The sequence below is a fragment of the Fukomys damarensis genome, unplaced genomic scaffold, assembly GCF_012274545.1.
Source record: "Fukomys damarensis isolate Sample0158 unplaced genomic scaffold, DMR_v1.0_HiC HiC_scaffold_12, whole genome shotgun sequence".
Classification (NCBI taxonomy): domain Eukaryota; kingdom Metazoa; phylum Chordata; class Mammalia; order Rodentia; family Bathyergidae; genus Fukomys; species Fukomys damarensis.
The window spans coordinates 9,004,369-9,026,652 of NW_022900924.1; the positions used below are offsets into that span (position 1 = coordinate 9,004,369).

Consider the following 22,284-nt stretch of genomic DNA (forward strand, 5'->3'; position numbering starts at 1 on the left):
GGGGGAAAAGGATATTGGGGCCATGAGGACTAAGTCAGGTTGTCCTTAGACAGATTCCTCAGCCTGGAGGGCGCTGGGGGTCTCATCCACCTCCCAACCTGGGCCTCTGCTTTCTGTCCACAGCACTGAAGGGAACCTGGCAGAGCGGATTCTTCGACCAAGGAAGTTTCAAGGAAATTATGGCACCCTGGGCCCCAACCGTGGTGGTAGGACGAGCGAGGTAACCCTGAAGTTGGGAGCAGGCCACACACGTCTGGCCTCTCTAGCACGGGGACTCTCAGGCACTAGGCCCTGGGGCTACGAGGGACGCTTTCTCTTTGGCCCCAGGATTTTGTGAAAGCAAAAACCAGTTTGGGGAGGTTTTCCGGATGATGAACAGCTTCCTGAAGTCTGGACTTGTCCAGCTGTGGCCTTAGGTGGCTTCTCAGCCAACCCCTGCGGGGCAGGGACCCTTGACCCCCAGTGTCCCTCCCTATCCCCTTGGAGACACAGAAGGTGGCCCTGGGTGCCTGCCCAGAAAACGGCAGGCACGGAGCACCGGGATCTCCATTTCAGAGGCCTTATCGTGCTCCACGGCTCATGGAAGGCTTAACTGCTTGATTACTTCCAGAGCTGAGGAGCTCACTCCAGCAGCATAGCCCTCTTTTTTTTCTAAGGCTTCTGCTGCTAAAGTTCATCCAGTACACTGAACCCAAAGCGGTTCCTGACAAATGACCATTTAGATTCCTGCCACAGTCCAAGCCCTGTAGTTAGACCTAAAGACCACCTCCGGTTCATCCTTCATTCTCTCTGGCCCTCTGTGTCCTGATCTGTAAAATGGGGGTAACAACTCTACCCCCAAAGGATCATTGCGTTGAGCCCCTAAGTTATTATTGAGTGCTCACTAAGTCGTGGTGCTGCTGCCATCATTATTTATGTCCAGAGTCATAAGTATTAAACTCTTAAACGTAGTCTTGGCACTAAGATGCTTCCTCCAGGTTTATTCTTAAAACTCTTTAAAGTAAGAACCTGAGATTCAGTCTTCCTCCTTCCAGCGGAAGCCCTGCCTTTGGGTATAGACAGCGCCTCCCACCCCGGCCTCACAGGATCATTACTCAGATAAACAGCAACATCCAATAGGGAGCTGGCTGCAGGATGTGGTGAAGGTTCCTGGGGTCACATCGTCCCCTGTGCTAAGTCTCCATCAGGCTCGGCGTCTCTCTGCCTCTCCACGCGTGACTTGTCTGTGTCTACGCCGTGCAGTGTGGGAGCTGCGGGACCCATGTGATGATGACAATGGAAATTTAGGGGGGGGGTGGCTCAGTGGCACCCATGTGCCCAGCCTGCATGAGGCCCCGGGCTCCATCCACCGCACTGGAGGAAAACAGTGTCGAGTGGACTTAACCTACCTGACTGCTCACACTTGCTGACTGTATCTCACTGTCAGTAGCTGTGTACGGCTGCGGCTACCATATCGGACGGTGCAGGCGGAGACCATGGCCTTCCACGTGGAAAGTCCTGGCAGAGCCAGCTGCTCCAGCCCCTGCACTGCCCAGTTCTTCCTCTGCAGGGGCATCAGTGCTCTGCCAGCTTGGGAGGCTCTGTCACTCAGGAGCTTTTCCTTTTCCTTCCAATAAAGTAACTCCCCTACACACCCTCAGCCCACACCCAGCCACACCTGCTACCTGGGCAGGACAGACTCCACTGTCCAGGATCCACCAGCGTGCCACCCAGCGCCCACCTCCTATGTGCTCATGTTCCAGGCTGGGAGGCATCCCTGTGGGTGTGATTGCCACAGAAACGCGGACCGTGGAGGTGGCGATCCCTGCCGACCCTGCCAACTTGGATTCTGAGGCCAAGGTGAGGGGCCGGGAGCCCTGGCTGCTGGTTTACCTGCTCTGCCAACAGGATAGGTCCTGGCGTGGTGGCTATCCCTTCTCCCATTTGGTCCCTTGGTGGAGAAGCAGTGGCTTTAGCAGGTCTTGGGGCCTGGCAGGCTGTGACTCTCCCTCTGGTTCCCCCTACTGGACAGATAATTTTCTGCACTGTCTCCTTCTTGAGGCGGGTGGAGAGGGGCGGGGTGATAAGGCCCACAACCCCTCTGCCTCCCACAATTCCCCTGCTGCTGTTTCTGTGACTGCCCAAAGCCCATCCTGGGAATTGTGGAGTGGTCGGGAGTGGGTCCTGGGGTTGGCTTTGCAGAGGCCCATTGTAGCCTTGCCTGGTGCTGCACCCCCTCAGGCTGAGTGTGGGGACACCGGGATCCACCCTGGGCTGCAGGGAGCGGGTTCCCCAAGGTCCTGAGAATGAGCTTCCGGCCCTCGTTTGGAGCCTGGCTCTGGTGTCGGTGTCAGAATGGCTCTCGTGGCCTGGCCTCTAAGGCAAGGCCGTGGCACTGTTCCTGTGTCTGGGGCTGCCATCTGATCCAGGTGGCTCTGTGTTGCAGATAATCCAGCAGGCAGGCCAGGTGTGGTTCCCTGACTCAGCCTACAAGACAGCCCAGGCCATCAAGGACTTCAACCGGGAGAAGCTGCCCCTGATGATCTTTGCCAACTGGAGGGGATTCTCTGGGGGCATGAAAGGTGAGGCCAGTGCCGCCTGGGCCCCTCTGCGGGGTAATGCCAGTTTCTGGCTCGCTCCCATCGTCACAGTGTTAGGCCTCTCAGCAGCCCTGACGAGAGGAGGCCCACAAATGAGGGACAGGGCCGGAGGCAGTGTGACTTCTGGGGGGTCACACTGGGAAGCACGTCAGGGTTTTGATCTCAGAAGCTCCCCAGGGACCTGGGCAGTCACCTTCCTCATGACAAGCTGAGGGGGACAGGTGCCCGACTGCCTCCCTTGGGGCTGATGGACCCTCAGGTGACCTCAGAATGGTGCAGGGCTGTCTTAGCCACCACCGAGCATATTGGGAGCGACAGTGGCTCTCCGTGAGCACCGAGAAAAGGGCTGGTGTGGGAGGCAGGCAGATCTGCTGTGCATCTTTGCTGGATGGTTACCTCTCTGAGTTGCAGTTCCTGTCCTTTGTGAAAGAGAGTAAGAATAAGACCAAGCTCAGAGAGTGCGGTGAGGATCCAGGGTGCTGAGCCCTGGCACATGGTGCCCTTAATGTGGATGAGGTCACTGCATTGCGGTCACCACGTGGGGCCCAGGCACTTGGAGGGTGTGTCTTGGTGGGAGGTGAGGGCCATGGCGCCCTGGGCCAGGGAAAAGGGCCTGTGTTCTGGTTGGGGAGGGGTCTGTGTGCTGGAAATACGAGGCAGGGCAGGGACAGTCATGGGGGAGGCTGCTCAGTCCAGGATGGAGAGTATCTTAGGCATGGGTCACTCCCTGTGCCTCTCTTTACAGGTGAGTGACCTGTCTAAGGTCCCACGGCCATTTAGGGAGCAATCTGCACCTGAACCAGTCCGCAGTGCTCTTCAAACCTCCCAGCCAAACATGCTCTCTCAGGACCCCAGGACAACTGTGCCTGTGGCTTTGGGTGTGGACCAGTGGGGGCTTCGAGTCCCCTCACCAGGTGCTGCCTTGCTTTGCAGACATGTATGACCAAGTGCTGAAATTTGGATCCTACATTGTGGATGGCCTCCGGCAGTACAAACAGCCCATCCTGATCTACCTCCCGCCCTATGCAGAGCTCCGCGGGGGCTCCTGGGTGGTCCTGGACACCACCATCAACCCCCTGTGCATAGAGATGTATGCGGACAGAGAGAGCAAGTGAGTGCATTGCTGTCCCATCACTTGCAAGCCATTGGCTGGGGACCTCAGGAGCTGTCACTGCTTCCTGAAAACAAGAGCCTCCTCTGTGATTGGATTTTCGCAGCAGAGTTAGGGACTGGTGCCAGGAAGTGGAGGAGGAATTTTACCTTTTTTCCTAACTTATACTCACCTCCTTCCCAAAACATTTGCAAGAGAAAAGATCAGCTAGGCACAGTGGTGCACGCCCAGTACTGGGAAGAGAGGATCATGAATTTGAAACAGCCTGGGCAGGGTAGCAAGACCCTGCGTCAACACTCCTACCCCCAAAGTTACTCACCTGTAGTGGGGAACTCGTGTGTTCCCAGCAACTTGGGAGGCTGCAGTTGGAGGGTCCCAAGTTCGAGACCAAGCTGGGCAATTTAGTAAGACCCTGTCTGAGAATTAAAAGATGAGAAGTACTGGTCATACAGCCCAGTGTTGCCTGGGTTCAGGCTCTAGGATCCCATCCACAAACAAAACATTGCCATTTAAAAAATAAATAAGGATCAGCCAGGCATGAGGATCTTGAGTTCAAGGTCAGCCTGGACAACTTAGTGAGACCCAACCTCCAAATGAAAAATAAAAGGGATTGAGGATGTAGCTCAGATAGCACACTTGTCTCCCCGTCATGTTTCCCCCCAATAAAAGCTAACCAGAAAGAAACGCTGGTCATAACCACCGTGATGGCCAGTGTCACACAGAAGATCACACCTATTCTCTTGCTTGGTGGCTTCTCTGTAAGGCAGGTAAGGCAAGGTGATCGGGGCTGACATTTTTGATCTCTAGTTTTCAAGGCCGATTAGGTTTTATTTTCAGGGAAACACAGTGGCATGATGAACCACCCCCGGGCTCAATCCCCAGTCCTGCCAAAAAAGGAGTGGGCAGGGAGACCAAAAGCACCTGCGCTCTCTGCAGTACGTCAGGCGCAAGCTACTCTACCCAGTCCCTGAATCTTGTTTTATAGCCCATGGTCCGGCTCGGTACCTGAGAATTGGGCAGGAAATACCAGCTGAACACAGGGTAGAATGAATACCTTAATACAGAGGGGATTAAAGACGGAAGACCACAAATAATTTGGAAGAGGGGCCAGGGGGCTCTTGCCTCTAGTAGACAAAAAGCCCCAACCTGGCAGTGCTCCTCACTTTTATTGAACCTAGAAAAGGGAGCAAGCAATCCTGTGAAGTCGGGTTCAATTGGCAGAGTGTTCCCAGACACATGCTCTGCTCACTTAGACCTCAGCTCCTTTCTCCGGGACTTGCAGCTGCCAGCTTTTGGGCACACTGCCAAGGGAGGCGCAGCGTGCCTTCCTTCCCCGCGGCCCCCAGAGGAATGTCAGCAAGGCCTCGATCTTCCCACCGCAGCCTTCTGAGCGCCCACCCCTTAATTTGATTTAACACCTTCCTAAATCCAAAATCTAACCCTAACCCGTAACCTGGGCCCTCACCCTAACACTGGTTCTGCATGGACGCAAAACCTCAGCACTCTCTCTGGGAGGAGGTGGCCCAGCAGTGCCCGCGGTGTAGTGGCTGGCACTTTCCCAGGGAACCTGTGCTGGGCTGGGAGTGGTTCTGCCCGAAACACCACCCCTGTGTTCACACTGTCCGTCCCCTAATTCAGGGAACACTTACCGGGTGCTGTGTGCCATCTTTGTTGGGTGCTGCGGCGTGGAAGCAAGTGAGCCAGGCCCGTCCTGCCTTCATGGCGCTGACCCTCATGGGGGCTCTGAGTTCAGTCCTCAGGGAGGCTGAGGATCCTGAGCAGCTCCTCTAAGGTCACAATTCACTTTCCTCTCTGGCCACTGGGAAGCTTGGAGCAGTCTGTCTTATTCCTTGAGGCTTCCAAACTGTCATAAGAATGATGGGGCAAGGGAGACTGAGAGGTAGTCCGAAGGTTGGAATAGGAGGGCCACTCAGACGGAGCCACGCTGGGCTCTCCTTGTGCCCTGCCAGCTTTTAAGAACTCAGAAACGAGTTCCTGACTCTAAGAACAGAAATTAGGAAAATCTGAAAGATCTGTGTCCAGGGAGCAGAGGAGTTAGGTGATCACGGAGAAAAGCAATGCTTTTAAAGCTCAAAGTGGGGGAGTAGAGGGGATTTAGAGTCCGGAAAGCATTGTTTTTTTCAAAGTTAGCTCATTCTTCCCTTCTGTGGGTGTAGAAGCTACTGCCCGGGGGGAAGTGGCTGTCGGTGTCGCCCAGCGACTGTGCCAGGGCCAGGGCGACAACAGCGCTGCACTATGCCCCAGTCAGTCCCGGCTCTTCTCCTCTCAGGGGCGGGGTTCTGGAGCCCGAGGGAACGGTGGAGATTAAGTTCCGAAAGAAAGAGCTGGTGAAGACCATGAGGAGGATTGACCCGATCTCCAGGCAGCTCGCAGAGCGGCTGGGTAAGGGGCCCCCGGGCCCTCGCCTCACCGGGCATTATTTAGCACGTTCAAAATAAGCCAGAGACTCTGAACACAGCGGCAATCGCTGTGAGATTTTGTTTTTGTTTTTTGAGACAACTTCTCACTTTGTAGTTGAGACTGACCTGTAACTCACTAGCCCAGACGGGTCTCGAACTTACAGCGATCCTCCTGCCTCAGCTCTTGAGTGATGGTATTACAGGCGTGTGCCACCATGCCCAGCTGCTGTGAGACTTTTAAGATATTCACATTTCCAACAAACAAAATCCTTTTAACAGTAAAGAGCACGTATGAACAAGTCGAGTATCCCTTGTTTGAAAATGAAGTGCTTCAGATCTCAATGAGACGTCTGGGGGAGGGGACCCATGAAATTCTTAGTTTTCTTTTGGTACTTGGGATCCAATTTGGGACCTTGCACATGAGAGGCAGGCGGCGGCACCACTGAGCTAAATCCCTGGCCCTCTCTGTGATTTCTTTGGTTTGGTATCAGCAAAAAGCTGACCTCAGTAATTTGGGAGGTCTACTCTATTTTCTGCTTTTGTGTAGAAAATTCTTCTTTAAATTTTCTTTAAATTTTTGATGAGAGCTTTCTAACCACAGCTCACCACCTTTATTATATATAGGACTATTGCCATGATCTGTTTCCTCTGGGTGGTGTATGTTTCAAGGAATCAGTTGCATCTAAGTTATCAAATTGGCCAGTTGTTATAATACCCTTACTGTATCTTGTAATATTTGTTAAAATAATAGCCAGTAGTTGGTTATGAAGCACAAGGGGCCCGATGGAAACTGCCGCTAGAATGCAGACTTGCAGTTGTGAATCCATATCTGAGACAGCACCCGCAAGCTGCTTTGGGTGATCTCGTGGGGCAAGGCTTGTCCTGAAAACAGTTTTGTGCCCTCTCAAAGAGAAAGCCTCCACCCCAGCGGCTGGTGACTGTCTTCCCCAGTCTCCTCAGCTGTCCTGACCGGCCTGTCTGCCCCACCTCGCCCCCCCAGGGACGTCCCAGCTGTCTGACAAAGATCGCAAGGACCTGGAGGGCCAGCTGAAGGCTCGCGAGGAGCTGCTCCTCCCCATCTACCACCAGGTGGCAGTGCAGTTCGCGGAACTGCATGACACGCCAGGCCGGATGCTGGAGAAGGGCACCATCTGTGTAAGGGCGCGTGGGGTGTGAAGGACCCATCCCAAGGTCACCGGCTCCCACACACCGAGGAGACTGGGGCTCCAGGGTTTAGAATTGGCCGACTTAAAGATCACTTGTGGAGCTTTTAAAAAACTCTCAATGCCCGGGTGGCTCACCAGTCACCTGAATATGAAACCTGAATATTGGGGGGTATTTCTTTACATCCCCAAGCGATCTCCTAGGCCGTAAAGTTGGGAAACCACTTGCCTGTTGTGTTGACAACCACCGAAGGTTGGAGGCCTTGTTCCCGCAGCCTTCCTCCGCCTCCCCGGGATCGACCCTGCCCCTGTGCGCTGTTGTCACATCCCTCGTCTCAGTGCTGTCCTTGGCAGTTGGCTTCGGCCCCGCATGACCTGCATGGTGTCTGCAGGGGTGGAGGAGGTGCCAGATGTGGACGGGCAGGGGGCTCCAGCAGGCTGTGGTGGTGGCAGAGTGCGGCGCCGCCCCTTGCTGCCCCTGGCCGAGCTCGCCTTCCTGGTCTGTGCGAGGGGCTGAGCCCGGCCCCGTCCACATGGCCCTGCCTCGGGTCTCAGGCCTGGCTTCCGTGCCCGCAGGATGTGCTGGAGTGGAGGACGGCACGCACCTTCCTGTACTGGCGTCTGCGCCGGCTCGTTCTGGAGGATCAGGTCAAGCAGGAGATCCTCCGGGCCAGCGGTGAGCTGAGCCATGAGCACTTGCAGTCCATGCTGCGCCGCTGGTTCGTGGAGTCTGAGGGTGCCGTCAAGGTGGGCCTGGGGCACGGGGGAGGGGCTCCTTGGCCTGTCCTGCAGCAGAGCCCCTGTCTGAGCTGCCTGTGCCCCTCCCAGGCCTACCTGTGGGACAATAACCAGGTGGTGGTGCAGTGGCTGGAGGAGCAATGGCAGGAGGGTGACAGCCCGCATTCGGCCATTTGGGAGAATATCAAGTACCTGAAGCGAGATGCTGTCCTCAAGACCATCTGCAAGTGAGTGTCCCGCCCTGTCTGTGACTCCCTGGCATGTACCCAGGCTGGACTGTTCTCTAGCTGTCACACCCTGGAGCAGCCCTTCGAGTCCCACACCAGTCATGGTGCCCTGGCCCAGCCCTCTGTCCTGGAAGCCCCAGGGATGAGAGTGCACCCCACCCCACCCCAGCCCACCAGCCCTGCCCCATCTCCCACACAGAGGCCCGGGTTGAGGCGAGAGCCCCGAGCCGCCACAGGGAGGTGGGAGATGCTCCAGCTCAGGGTCCTTGCGGGATTCTATGTGCTGACATGTCTCAGGTCTCAGCTGGAGCCTGCATGGTTAGAGAACCCACATCCCATCCCCTAGGCAACCTTTCCAGAGAGATGCCCCGGCCTTGTCGTGGGGTCCCCTGCAGGGCAGCCACGGGGCACATGGGACCCTGTCTGGGGCATGAAGCTGAGGTTCAGACAACTCGGCACAACACATAGACAGTGACGGCAAGGGTGGTGCTACTGAGAAGCATTCTGACCCCCTAGAAGTAGCCTGTCCTGCTTCACGGGATTGTCTTTCTCTTGGTGACCTCGGAGGAAGGGAATCTGTTCAGGGTTCTAGCCCAGGAAGAGGATAAGGACTCTGTCACCTAGTGGCCACCAGGCTAAGTGGCAGGAATAACTCCAGCATTGTCTTCGTCCCCCACAGTCTGGTCCAGGAAAAGCCCGAGGTGGCCATGGACTGCGTGGTGTACCTAAGTCAGCTCATCAGCCCAGCCGAGCGGGCCCAGGTGGCTCAGCTGCTGTCCGCCATGGACAGCCCGGCCTCCACCTGAGCTGCATCCAGCCATTCCCAGGGCCATGGGCAACAGAAGCTGCACAACCTGCTGACCCACTGCAGGCCCCCACCTGGATCTTGGGACTTGTTTACAACAACAACAACAGCAACAAGACACCAGTCCCAGGCACTTCTGTGGGCGGAGCTACTGGTCCCCAGCCAACTCCTGTGTCAATAAAAGGCTCAGGGTGCCCCTCCCAAGCAGGAGTCACCTCCCTGCCACTCTGGGAAGTTCATTTTGTCTCTTCAGACAGTGTTTTTGCTGTACCACTGAATCAGATTGAACCAAACCATCCAGATTTCCTTGTGCTTTTCGGTGCCTAGAGTGCGGAGTCCAGGTGGTTGTTAGCTGGTTTTATATCACATCTTAGAATCTTTTATTTTTATTTTTTTACTCCAGGGGCTGCCCTTGTTATAAGGGCGTTGTCTACTTCGGCAGAATGAATGGAAAAAGCCTAGATCAGACTAGAGAAAAACTAATTTTGTATGAGGCTAACCTGAATGCTAGCTAATCACCCAGGAAAGGGTACACACTGTTTTTAAGAGAATAAACTGGTAGCTTGTGCCCCAAATGACCCTCGTGAGTCATGAGGAATGTCTCATTGTTGGGCTGTGCCTGTCACTCACTAACAAATTCCCCATTGTGGAGAGAGAGGAAGCACGATGAAGAGATGCCACAGAGCAGGGGCGTCCCCAGGAGTCTCTCACGTGGCTCCCAGAGCTCAGCTCACCCCTGCCCTCCAGTGAGAGCGAGGGTCAGTCCCCTGTCCCACCCAGTCAGGCAGCCGGTGCTGCCCACATGAGCTGAGGGTGCAGAGGCGGAGAGGAAGCCTTCCCAGACTCGGCCCAGCGGTGGACACCGCCATCCCCTTGGGGGGCCTCCGGCGTCACTCACTTCCTCGCCTTTCCCCGTGGTGGAGCCAGCATCAAGGGTGGAGCCGTGGTGACCAGGACTGGACCGAGAAGGCCACACCGATGTGCTCAGGGAGGACTTTGACATATGCCCCAAGCACTTCGTGATATGCGGCATCCGGGGTCACCCACTGCTGTGGCGGGCAGTTTGTCTGAGGACACTGACCGAGGGCACTCCAACAAGGCTGCCCAGGGAAGCCTCCGCCAGCCAGAATGCTTGAGGACGTTCAAGTTCAACCATGAAAACATTCTGGCCATCCGCCCGTGACAGCTCTGGCCAGCGACAGTGGGGAGAGAGAAAGCTGACTTCTCCCACGTCCGGCCCAGAGGGGCGGGTGGATGGAGACTAATGCTGCTTCAGGAGTGGAGGGTTCCTTTCGGGAAGACCCTCTTGCCTTTGGAGGAAAAACCAGGCAATAGCTGCTGCCCCGGAACGGTGGGCATAGAGCCTGCCTGGAAACGTGCAGAATAAACTGTTTTTGAAGGAAGCTCATTGTGGACTGCACAGTGCTGTAGTAGAGACCCTGAAAAAAGTTCGTGTCCCAGGAGCAGCTGGGAGGCAGCGGAGGGAAGCTGAGGGCTGGGTTGGGGAGCTCAAAGGCATCCTGTTTCCTAAGCGTTGGAAGGCTTTGTTTAAAAAAACAAAAAAATTATATGGAGCCCCATCCGTGTGCCCGGCAAAAAGGGAGCTGCTCTGGAAGAAGGCTGGGTGGGCGGGGCCGGGCGGTTTTCATAGCAGGTTCACTCCTTCCCACCACCCTCAGCGCCCTTTCTTTGACGAGGGTGGCAAAATTTAGAGAGGTGAAGACGCTTGTCCATTGTCACAGGCAACCGGACGGAGGGAAATTAAGTCTTTGACCTCAGAGCCGGCCCGTTCCTTTCATGACTCAGACTCTGAGCATTCGTACCACACAAGGGAGCCTCCCAGTTTTGCAAGCCCCGTGGGCTTGTCCACGCCGAGAGTGGGAGCCACGAGCCCTGGCTGGCTTCCTCCCGACTTCTAGCTCTTTCTCACCCCACCTCCCCCTTTTCGCTCTTCTTCGGTTCCCACATTCTCTTGGCTTTTCTCCTCCGTGTCCTTCGCCCTAACATTGTATTTTGAAAATTTCCAAACACGAAAAAGTTGAAGTACTGGATGGCAGATGCTCGCCCTCAGCCACCAGCTCGATGCCATCTCTCTGTGCGTGGACTTAGTGTCCCACCTGCCTGCTCATCTCTCCATCTCTGCCTGTAGCTGTGACGTTATCTCATTATTTTGTGACATTTCACAGCAAATTGCAGGCATGGATCCACTTCTCCAGGTTTTTTGGGTTTTTTCTTTTATACAAAGTTTAGAAAAACATTGTCCTGGGGTCTTCATGTTATTGTCCCCTTCCCCTCCTCATATCAGCCACATCCCAGACCTGAGTGATGCCATTTGTCCCCTCATGAACTCAAAGCGACGGGTGGGTGGAGGCGCAGGACCTGTTGCACCATGTGCAGTTGAAATTGTTCCATGTCCCCTCTTCACCTTGTGGGCATCCAACCTCCCGGGGTGTGGTGGTTCAAGCCCCTCTCCTGTTCAATAACCTGCTGTAACTCCCCTATGCCCTTGTTGCTCTGCTTGGCCCTGGGAAGGAGTGGAGGTAATGCCCTGACAACAGGTTGCTCAAGATGTTGAGTGATTGTAAAAATCTTGTTTTGGGGCCACCAACATGGTACAAAACAGAAATGGACAATTTGGCAAAGAATTAGAGTCCATGAATTAAAGTACCAAACAGAAAACCAGGAGATTACAAATTTTACGGAAAGCATGGGAAACAAGAGATCAATGGGGAGACACAGGGCTGATGCTGGTGACCGTATCTTCACAGATACCTTAAAAATGAGGGAATATGAAAATGGATCCAACAGCTGATAGGAACTAGTGACAAATCAGAAGACAGCACAAATGGCATAAAAAACCTGTCCACAGATATAATAACAGAAAACTTTCCAAATATGGGGAGAGAATTTAACATATAGATAAGTGAGGGCTATAGAACTCTAAATAGCCACACCCAGAAAAGAACTTCTCCATGACACATCATATTCAAAATCCCAGAAGTCCAGCACAATGACAGTACCTCAAAAGTAGTTAGAGAAAAGCATCAACTTGTTTATATGGGTAAACCCATAAGAATTACAGTGGATTTTGCAACACAAATTTAAGAGCCAGGAGAGTTTAGAGTGCAGTGTTTCAAGCTCTAAAAGAAAACAACTTACCATTCAGACTAATATATTCTGCAAAATTATCTTTCAAAATAGATGGAGGAATCAGATGTTTCCATGACAAAGAGCACCTTAAGAATCTAAACCAGCACTCCAAAAAATTCTCAAGGCTATCCCAGAAAGAGACAAGGAAGTCAGCAATTCCCAAAAATCTTACAGAATGAACACACTGGGCAGGGTAAGCAGTTAAACGGAACAAATGATTTTACTAGATGGCTACAGTGTTGTACCTTATTACAACAGACTACACATTCTCCATAGTACATGGAACGTTCTCTAAGATATAACATAATACTACTCCACAAAGCCTGCTTAAATAAATACAAATGAATCAAAACCACCCATATTTACTGTCAGTTCATTGTATGTGCAAATTAAGAACTGAAGAAATCACAAAAAACGTATAAACACCTGGAAACTTAATAGCACATTGCTGAACACTCAGTGGGTCACAGAATAAATGGAGGAAGAAGTTAAACAGTTTCTGGAATCAAATAACAATGTCAGTACACAGCAGAACCTATGGGACACAATAAAAGCAATCCTAAGAGGGATTATTACAATCAGTGTTCACATTAGAAAAACAGAATGAGTTCATAGAAATAACCTAGTGATGAGTCTCAAGATACTAAAAAACAAAACAAAACAACAATCCAAACCCAATTAAATTTAAGGAGGCAACTTGTGAAGATCAGAGTAGAAATTAATTAAAGTGAGACTTTAAAAAATGCAAAGATTCAATGAATCGAAGGGATGGTTCTTCAAAAAAAGTAAACAAAATAGGCAAAATCTTAGCCAAACTTACCAAAAGAAATAAAGACTCAGGTCAGTGCAATTAGAGATAAAAAAGCTGAGGTCCAAATGGACACCATCATAATAGAGAAGATACTAGTTACTGTGAAAAACTGCCAAATATTGGCAAATCTTGAAGAAATGGATGGATTCCTAGACTCATATGTATTTACAAAACTAAGTCAGAAGACATTAAAATCCTGAATAATAAAAAAAATCTGAATAATCCAATAACAAGCAATGAAATCAAGGGAGCAATGAAAAACCCACAAACTTTAAAAAACAAAAACCAAAACCCAGGATTTGGTGGATTCGTTGCTGAATCCCACAAGACTTTTAAGGATGTTTAATACCAATACTCCTTAAGTGCTTCGATAATATTGAAATGGAATGAGTGTTTCCAAACTCATCTGTGGAAACCAGAATCACTCTGATGCCCAAACCAGACAAAGCCTCATCTAAAAAAGAAAATTGCAGGCCAGTCTCCTTAGAACATAGATGCAAACTCCTCAAAAGATATTGACAAATGGAGTGCAAAAAACCATCACAAGTATCATAGGTCATGACAAAAGAAGTTTCATCCCAGGATTGTAAGATATGCAAATCAATAAGTGTAATGCACCACATAAACAGAATCTATGACAAAAACCAGTAATCATACCAACAGATGCAGAAAAACTTTTGGCAAAACCCAGCACTCATTCATGATATAACAAACTAAAGAAAATAGGCATAATGGACATTACCTGCATCTGATATAAGTCATGTATGACAAACCAACAGCCACCATCATTTAAATGGGAAGAAACTGAAAGCTTTCCCTCTACAGTCAGAAGAAGGCAAAGATATTGGTGATATTTTCCCACTTGACAGCAACTTTAGTCATTTCTTTAATCCTGATAGTACATTCTTCTTTAATATGAACATGTGATTCAGCTAACATTATATTACATTAAAGCTAACATATTAATTTCATAAGTTATTTTGGGGACTTTTTCATCATTTGTGAGTATGGGTGGATTGTCTGATCTACATTATACATTTACAGCTTTGCTTACAACGCTGAACTGGATTATTCAATATGATACCATTTCCATTTCTTTCTCATACCAAAAGCCATGGGCGCATGCATTCCACTGACAAAATTTGAGTTTTGTTTACTTCTGTTTGCTTATCTGTGGTGCTGAAAAATTTTAGAACTCATAGAAAGAAGTTTTATAAAAGCTGATCATCAAGCTATTAAGGGGTTTCGGAGTATGAGGAACGAGCTGCCCCAGTGCTCAGACAGAATCATCACCATTACATTTTCTTCATTAAAATGTAATTATTTGATCTTAATGTTTTCCTTTTTTTTTTTTAACTTCTTTTTTTTGGTACCAGGGATTGAACTTGGGTCTATTGTACTTGCAAGGCAGGCCACCGAACCGCTGAGCTAAATCCCCGGCCCTAATGTTTTCCTTATTGATCACATATTAAACGAATTAACTGCTTTTGCACCCCTTTTCTTTAAAAAGAGCTAATTTTGTTCCTCTTCCTAATGACTCCTTGAGGGTAAGGTGACTCAGGGAGTTGCCCCTTGAGCAAAAGAACTGAGGAGGGGCAGGTGTCAGGGACTAGGCAAGGTTAACCCCAGTGGCTGGATAAACTAGTAAGGAATTTATGAAACCGCCGTGCTTTCAATTATCTGATAAGTGGCATGTAATCTAACTTATTTCTCACACCTGAATAGGCCCACACATTCAATGATTCCTTCTACACAGTTTTTGAAACTCAATCTGGAACAAACTGTGATTTCTTTGACCTGGAAACAGTGACTCAGGAATGGTGGAAATGGGCAGGGTTGGTATTTCAGATCAAGAATGGAACCTTCTTCCAGCATCAGCATGTCAGCTCTGTCCCACTTACCCCCACATTGTTCAGGATTGATGAAAATATTTGGGAGCAGGAGAGATTCCTTTCCTCATCTAACTTGTTCCCATAGAATAGGGATGGACTGGTGGGGATTCATTTACGATATGAACTGTGCACGCTCAGATGACACACTTGGACAGGTGAAAACAGACTCGTTTGGCTAGCAGTATAGCCGTGCCGTACAGAGTGGCCTGGGCTCATTCTGAAAATGCTGAGCTGACCTGTTGCCATGGTAATGATGATGGACACCTTGCCTTCCATTTCAACTGTCACTCCGAGCTGAGAGCCGTTATTCCATTACCACATGCTGGTGACAGTCCCCGGAGATGGGAAACTGCTGTACAGGTATGTTCAGATCCATCTTCTGAGTGCCTTCCTCATGTGGAACAGTTTGCTTTGACTCAACTTATGCTCCTCAAGTTTTAATTTTCTCTGCTTCAGTTTCTCTCCTGATTTTTAGAAAGTATTTTACAGCTGACTGTCGCTACTCGATGCATAGTTTTGATTCTTCTATCAAGATAGTGGACTTAAATATCGTACCATTATCTGGGGGAATTTATATTCTCTAATGCAGGTTTTGTACACACTGTTAGAGAATAGATGTGGGGAGCTGGCCCGGGCTGCTGCCCTCAGGCCCAAGATTCTTGGCACTAAATATGGCAGCAGGCATTTTACCAGAGGCAAATTCCAAAGCTGTCCATCTGTCCGTGCCGTGTGAGGGCTTCTGGGAGAGTAGTGACAGGGACAGTGTCATCGGGTCAGTGGAGTGGACACTTGGTGATGAAGGCAATGAGGGTGACCCTCAGTGAGAGTCCTGGGGGTTGCAGGCCTGGCCGTGGTCAGAACCCCTTAGGCAGACTGGCCGGAAGGATGTAGGAGGTGCTGAGGGCCAGCTAGGTGAGGAAGGTTATGGGCAGACAGGTGCTAGAAAGCAGGGCTCCCTGTTCCCTTGAGAGAGGCCACTTCCTCGGCTCAGAAACCAGGTCATCCGTCTTCCAGGGGAGAATTTGGGGCAGGAATATTCAGGAAAGAGAGGAGGAAGAGCTCTGGATTTAGGCTTCCAGGGTACAATCTGGAGGCCTCAGGCGCTCAGGGAGCCATGCCCCACTGGGAATCAGGGTCTTCCCCTCCCGGATCCATCCTCTCTGCTGTGACCCTGGAAACTGGCCCTGACCTTGCTCCTCACTGGCCAGGACCACACCGGGCCCTGTGCCACCTAGGCCTCACAGATGGTGGTGGACGCAGGGTGATCTGGGCCACGAGCTCAAGTACCTTCAGATCCACCTACATTTTTTACAAATGACCAGTGTGTCCTTACCATAAAGAATCACAAATGTTTAAGGTACTTACTATCCCATCATTAACTCGGTACCTACATGTACCGAAACATCGCACTGTACCCCAAAATGTGGACAATTTTTGTGTCAATTAAAAAGTTGAGGTGTGGATAATTATTTCTGATTAACCTAAGGTCTTTGTGCCAGTGCGATGTTAACAGCTGTCTCTATTGTAATACATTTCCCAGGCTCTTGCCTCCTGGATGCAGAAATCGTTCTTTCAAGGTCAAGACGATCTATTGCCTGCTCCACCCAGTGCTACAGAAGGGCCCCCCTGTGGCTGTTGGAGAGTGAAGACCGCGGAGAGGTTGATGATGGAGGTGCTGTGCAAATTCAGTCATTAAGTGCATTCCTGAGCCTGGTCCTGGTTTACTAGTGTCCCATGTTGCAGAGAAAACTCTAAAGCTGTATTCGTTTATTAGATGTGTGCAGATTTAAATTTCGTTAACTCAGTCAGTAGCCCTGCAACTCCAGAAGTGAAGATCAATTTACAGCTAAAGTTCTGAGCGAGTAAACATCTCACTTGGATGTTTAGACCTTTACCTGATTCTCAGCCATTAGCTGAAATACAGCTCTTTCTGCATTAATATTGTCAGATTTTTTTTAAAAAATCAAAACCTTCTTTTGAAAAATTTTAGATGAACAACATCATCAACAACAACAACAACAGGGACAGATAGTACAGAAAGTTCCTGAATCCCTCCCTTACCTACCGGTTTCCTTTTAAAAATAACATCTCGTACCAGTGGAATTCATTTGCTACCAGGACAGAACCAATATGGACAGATTGTTATTAACTAACTACCTGAGGTAAATTCAGTGTTGCTTGGTTCTTTGAGGTCTAACAAGCACTCAGTTATTTATGGTCATTGCAAAACAGCTTCTCTGCCCCAAAACGTTTCCTCTGCTTTTATCTGTTTATCCCTCTCCTTTTTTCATGGAAACCCAGCAACTACTGAAATTTTACTCTCTGTGTTGACTTTCCCTCAATTCCACACAGTTAGAATCAGACGGCAGCTTTATCACACATCACTTAGCAACATACATTTAAGTCACTGTCTATATCATTTTGTATCAACCACTTGCATCTACCTGAGCCATAGCAGGGAGCTCCCAGAGTCACCTACGTAGTAACCGTTGCTCTAATGTTCTTCTAGATTCCACTAAGGTCCTGATGGAAGTTGTTCCCTGTGACACTACAGAGGATGAGAAACAATTTATTGTCCAGGTAAATTTGCATTTCTTTGTCTGAGATGGAAATGTGGTTTTCTTAGTTTCTTCCTTTTTCAGTCAAACTCAGACATGGAAGTCCGACCATGTAAATGATAGAGGAAACATAGTTTTGTTTGGTGAGAAATGCCAAGTGAGATCTGATTCAAGATGGCATCCATTGGGCATGGCATCTAGCACATGCCTGTAATCTGAGCTCTGTGGGAAGAGACTCTGAGCCAAGAGGACCACACATTAAGCCCAGCCTGGGCAACTTAGCTACTTAGTGAGCCCATATCTCAACCTAAAAAATAAAAAAGGCTCTCACACCTGGTATGAAGGTTCTGGGTTCAATCCCCAGTACTGCAAAAATAAAAATAAAGTAAAAAGATGGCATTCATGTATAACTGCATCAGTTATCAACTGTATGGTTGTGAACATTTTCCTGAGTTGTACTTTTGACTAAGAATTTTATATTTGCCAATCAAAATGGACTTGGGAAATTGTCTGCATAAAGCTTGTAGCTTTGCAACAGGATATTCTGTATGCTTCATTTGAGGTCAAGGTTCAGACCTGTTTTTCCCTTCTAGTTTCCTAATATCACCGTAGTGAAAAAGGCACCAAGACTGGCAGGATGTCACCTACATGACCCTTACAGTGTCTTCCCTTTTGTCACGGCAGGTGGAGTCCACGGCAAATGGAAACCGTATGTATTCCCAACTTCCATGCTTTGCAAAAATCCAAGTGCCAGAAATGGTGGGCCTTTCTTGTTTTTGTTTAGCGAGCCACCCTGACTGCAGATTCCTGCTGAAAAGGAGGGTCAGAGGTATGGCAAAGGAAGCCGGAGGGCTGTGGCTGTGTACTGCAGTCCCCGGAAGCCGCTCTGTCATTTCGGCACTGTGATGTTGTACTGCTGAGGTTTGGGAGGCATCTCTGAGCGAGTCCGTGTGTAGTGGCATGGGTGTGTTTGTGGTGGTACGCATCTCCTCAGAAAATACATTCCCACCTCCATGGTACAAGTGTGAGTTTTCTAAAAAACAAACCAAAAAGGAGGTAGAAAAATACCTGACACCCCTGCATATTCTGATTCATGAATTAGTACACTGAACTCTCATCACGGATTTTTTTTTTTTTTTCAGTATTGGGGATTGAACTCAGGACCTTGTGCTTTTGAGGCAGGCGTAGTGCCACTGAGCTAAATCCCCGGCCCACTTCACAGAATAATTGAGTAGTTATGTATTTCTGCTCCTTAGATAGAGATGGTGCACAGATGAATGATCCAGGTATTCGGCTCTGTAAGTGGAAAAGACAAATTAAATGCAGGCATAGGTTCCAGTGTTGATGTTCTGTGCTAGAGAACCGTATTCATCACTCAGCCATACAATAACGAGTCTGTACATCAGGGCGTTGCAGCAGCTGTGTATAAGCCTGGAAGGAGTACAGTCTCCAGAAACCCCAAATGCTACCTGTCCATCACTGTAAAGAGGTCTCAGTGGTCACAAGACCCAGCGTGTCAGTAGGTGCATTTAACAGCAGACGTTGGCACAGGCAACCTTAAAAACACACCTCAAAAATTACATGGTTCTAGGCAGCTCAGACATTGAGACAGTGTGAGGCATCTGGTAGGACTGTAGAGGTCAAGATGTGCCAGCACTGGGGACATTACTTGGTCCCTCACTCATAGCAGATAAGCATCCTTGAGTCATTCCATCGTATTGCATGAAATGATCACCACGAGTGTTAGAAGTGCTCAAATCCATTAGCACACACTCCCAGGGGGCAGTGACGAATAGGAACTCATGGTTCTCAGTCATTAGCTTGGAGTCCATCACTCTTGTTGCTGATCTCCAGGACAGTAGGTTAGAGATCATGAGCACTGAGCCCATCTGCACTCCATGCTGATCTGTCCCAATGTCTGGGCATAGTGTGAGTGTGGGCACCACAGACTCAACGGCTGTGCACACTGCATTAAAAGGAAGACAGGAAGGAAACATTTTATGTGATTAGGAGTGGTTGTCTGAAAATGGTAAGATCTCAGTATCTTTAAATTGTAAAAATGTTAGTAAACGAACACAATACAACATTTTGCCTGGTACAAAGCTTCATAGAAAACATGACATGCATAGTAGTGGTACATGTAGGTCTCGAGGGAAGAAATGATTCAAAGACATCGAAAAATAGTGGCAGGTAAGCTTGACTTCTACTTGGGCAAAGGAAGTCAGAGACTCAGCTTTTTGTATTTTTGTTGTGTTTTGATGCGGCACGCACTTGAGTGTTTTTTCATCTTTTGGACAAACCATTTCCCTGTGATGAGGTGAGCGTTAGCTGGACAATCGAATGCTCTGCTTCTCAATTCTGTCCTGCCTCTCTACTTTGCCTTCCATGCTGGCCCCATATCCGGTTAAGTAACACAGTACTGCTAAGTAATTCACAGGCAACCAGATCACTGTCATTCTCTGTCTCCCTAGTTCCCTCCAAGATCTTGGTGGACTCGCTGTCCCCAGACAGCACAGAAGAGGCGGACCCGCTGAATGCCTTGGTAAGGTCCCTCGTCATTCATGTGTCCCCCGTGAAGAGCTTGAGTACTTTGGCACAAGTAGACGTGCCTCCTTCTGCCTTCGCGTTTCCTCGTCTTGACCAGTGTTTTCCATTGATTTTCTACCGATACCATGAGATAAGATCTGTACACACAGAACACAACACGGTCCGATTCTTATGTGACTTCTCCTCCTCTGTAATCGCAGGTGGACACCAGAAGAACTGGCGATGGTATGGACCCTGGGCTCACACACTTGCAGATGAGTCACGATGGGAGAGGCAGACTGCCTTGGTGGCTTTAGTGTGTAGAGTCACCCTGATTCCAGGTTTCCGCGATGAGCGAGGGCTGAGGATGTGGCGCTAGAAATTGATTTTTCACATCAAAAACTATAGATGGTCTCTGTGGTCTCTGGAGGCAATGGTGGGACTGTGGGCAAGTGGGTGGAGGGTGTTCGTGTGTGTGCATGGCTGTGATTCTGGGAGTCTGTTTGTGTGGATCACAGTGTTCTCTCTCAGTTCACGAGCGCTTTTGTTTGCAAACAAACATTTTGAGCATTTGGCAAACTTTTGTTTGTATTTGAAAACTCTACATTGGGTGGCAAACATGACAGCGGCCAACTTTCCTACGCAATCAAATGTGGCCATCTTTTCCCAAATCATGGAGCAAATTAAGCTTGTGAACCGAGGTACCACTGTTGTAAGTGGCAACCTTAAATGCCACCCTCACCGGAGCATGATAATAGTTATACGTGAAGATTAATCAAATTGTGAACATTTTATGTCACTATCTCTCAGTGAACGTTTGAAAAACTCATCAGAACCCAGGATAATGTTCACAGGACTCTAAAAGAACAAAACTATGTTTCCTAATTTCTGTTAGCGGGCCAAGAGTAACTTCATTTGTTTATCAGCTTCATCTGTATGCCTCTACATTTCCTTATGGCTTTTTGTGTTTTTTCCGGTCTGGCAATTTAACCCGGGGCTTTTGAATGCAGCTCCAGCCCCCACCGTTTCTCTCTGTTTTTTTATTTTGAGACAGGGTCTCGCTCATTTCAGGGGTCCCCTAGTAAGGGCTCCAACTTGTGATCCTCCCCCCGCCTCCCAGAGTGCTGGGATCACAGGCCTATGCCACCACGCTCGGCTTCCTCGTGGCTTTGGGATGGTCGGCTTTTTCTCTCCTTTCACTTATCTTATTCACAGTCCCTTTCTATGGAAGGCTTCGGAATGACTCTGATGATGGCGGTTAGCACCACCTGAAATCGGGAAGATGCAGAAAAAGGTGCCATGTCCCCAGTTCACTGACCTAGACTGGTAGGACAGGAATCAGCAGGAAGGGATGTCAGCTTCCTAGGCCTCTACTCAGGCTGAAAGAGGAGCGAGTTTCCAGTTTTCCCCTGATCTTAGAATCACTTCACAACCAGTCCTTGTATGGACACTGCTGGCTGGCCGACTGCAACATGGCGAAGAAGCATATTTAAGCTGGGATGTGGCGGGGGCTCGCAGACATTTTTCGGTACAGGGCAGTTGGGGAGAGCCTGGCTCAGTTCAGGCGGAGGGGCTGATCCCACAGTCTGGGGGTCCTTGCTGTGTCCAGGTACGGCCCAGATGGCACCACTTTCAGAGTATCTCTGACACGTTCCAGAATCTTCCGTCCGCAACCGCACTCTCACACTCATGGAGAGAGGATGCCTGGCCCTGGCCAGTCCCTGTCAAGGCCACAGCTATGTCCTCATTTCTTCTTATCCAGAGCCCAGCCCTCTTCTGGCCCAGGTGCATCTGTTGAATCCTTCAGGTTAGGATCTTCTCCGATGTCTAAAGGTCGCTTACTCTGCATGCCCAGCTGAGTCTGGTGTCTTCCCGGCCTGTGCTCCAGGGTGAGGGGCAGGAGTGCAGGCTCCTGACAGCACTGTGTCCCTCCAGTTCTACTCCTTCTATGTGATCGAGGCTAGATTGGGCTTGTGGTTCCTCCCAGTCTCCCCTGTGTCCACACGGCCCTCCTGGAAGTCACTATGGGCCTGGATACTGACTGTGTTGTTTTAAGCGTCCCCAAGTCCTCTGTGCTGTCTGGCTCTGTTGATTGTGCTCAGGAAGTGCATATAAAGGAAAAACTGGACACAGCCCAGCAAATTCTTCTGTGAGGCAGCACCAAGGGAGGGAGTCGTGTCTTCCTAATCTTTGGGTCTCTAGGTGTGTGCTGTCCTTTGTGTCTGAATTTATTTAAACTTACATAAGTAAAGTCAACTTCTGACACCTTCTCGTACCAGCTACATTTCCAGTGATCAGTGGCCC

At 49.7% G+C, this 22,284-nt stretch overlaps 1 protein-coding gene across 6 annotated transcripts in view; it reads left to right on the plus strand.

Moving 5' to 3' along the window:
- Positions 1-11,890, plus strand: part of Acacb (acetyl-CoA carboxylase beta) — a 127,397-nt gene extending 115,507 nt beyond the window's left edge. For all 6 annotated transcript variants that reach the window (XM_033762390.1, XM_033762388.1, XM_033762389.1 and 3 more), the window contains 9 exons: positions 124-220; positions 1,743-1,839; positions 2,426-2,561; positions 3,513-3,690; positions 5,981-6,093; positions 7,111-7,265; positions 7,850-8,020; positions 8,102-8,238; positions 8,918-11,890. In XM_033762390.1, the coding sequence (XP_033618281.1) occupies positions 124-220; positions 1,743-1,839; positions 2,426-2,561; positions 3,513-3,690; positions 5,981-6,093; positions 7,111-7,265; positions 7,850-8,020; positions 8,102-8,238; positions 8,918-9,044 (1,211 nt within the window). In that variant the 3' untranslated portion in view covers positions 9,045-11,890. The remainder of the gene's footprint in view (positions 1-123; positions 221-1,742; positions 1,840-2,425; positions 2,562-3,512; positions 3,691-5,980; positions 6,094-7,110; positions 7,266-7,849; positions 8,021-8,101; positions 8,239-8,917) is intronic.
- Positions 11,891-22,284: the final 10,394 nt, after the last annotated feature.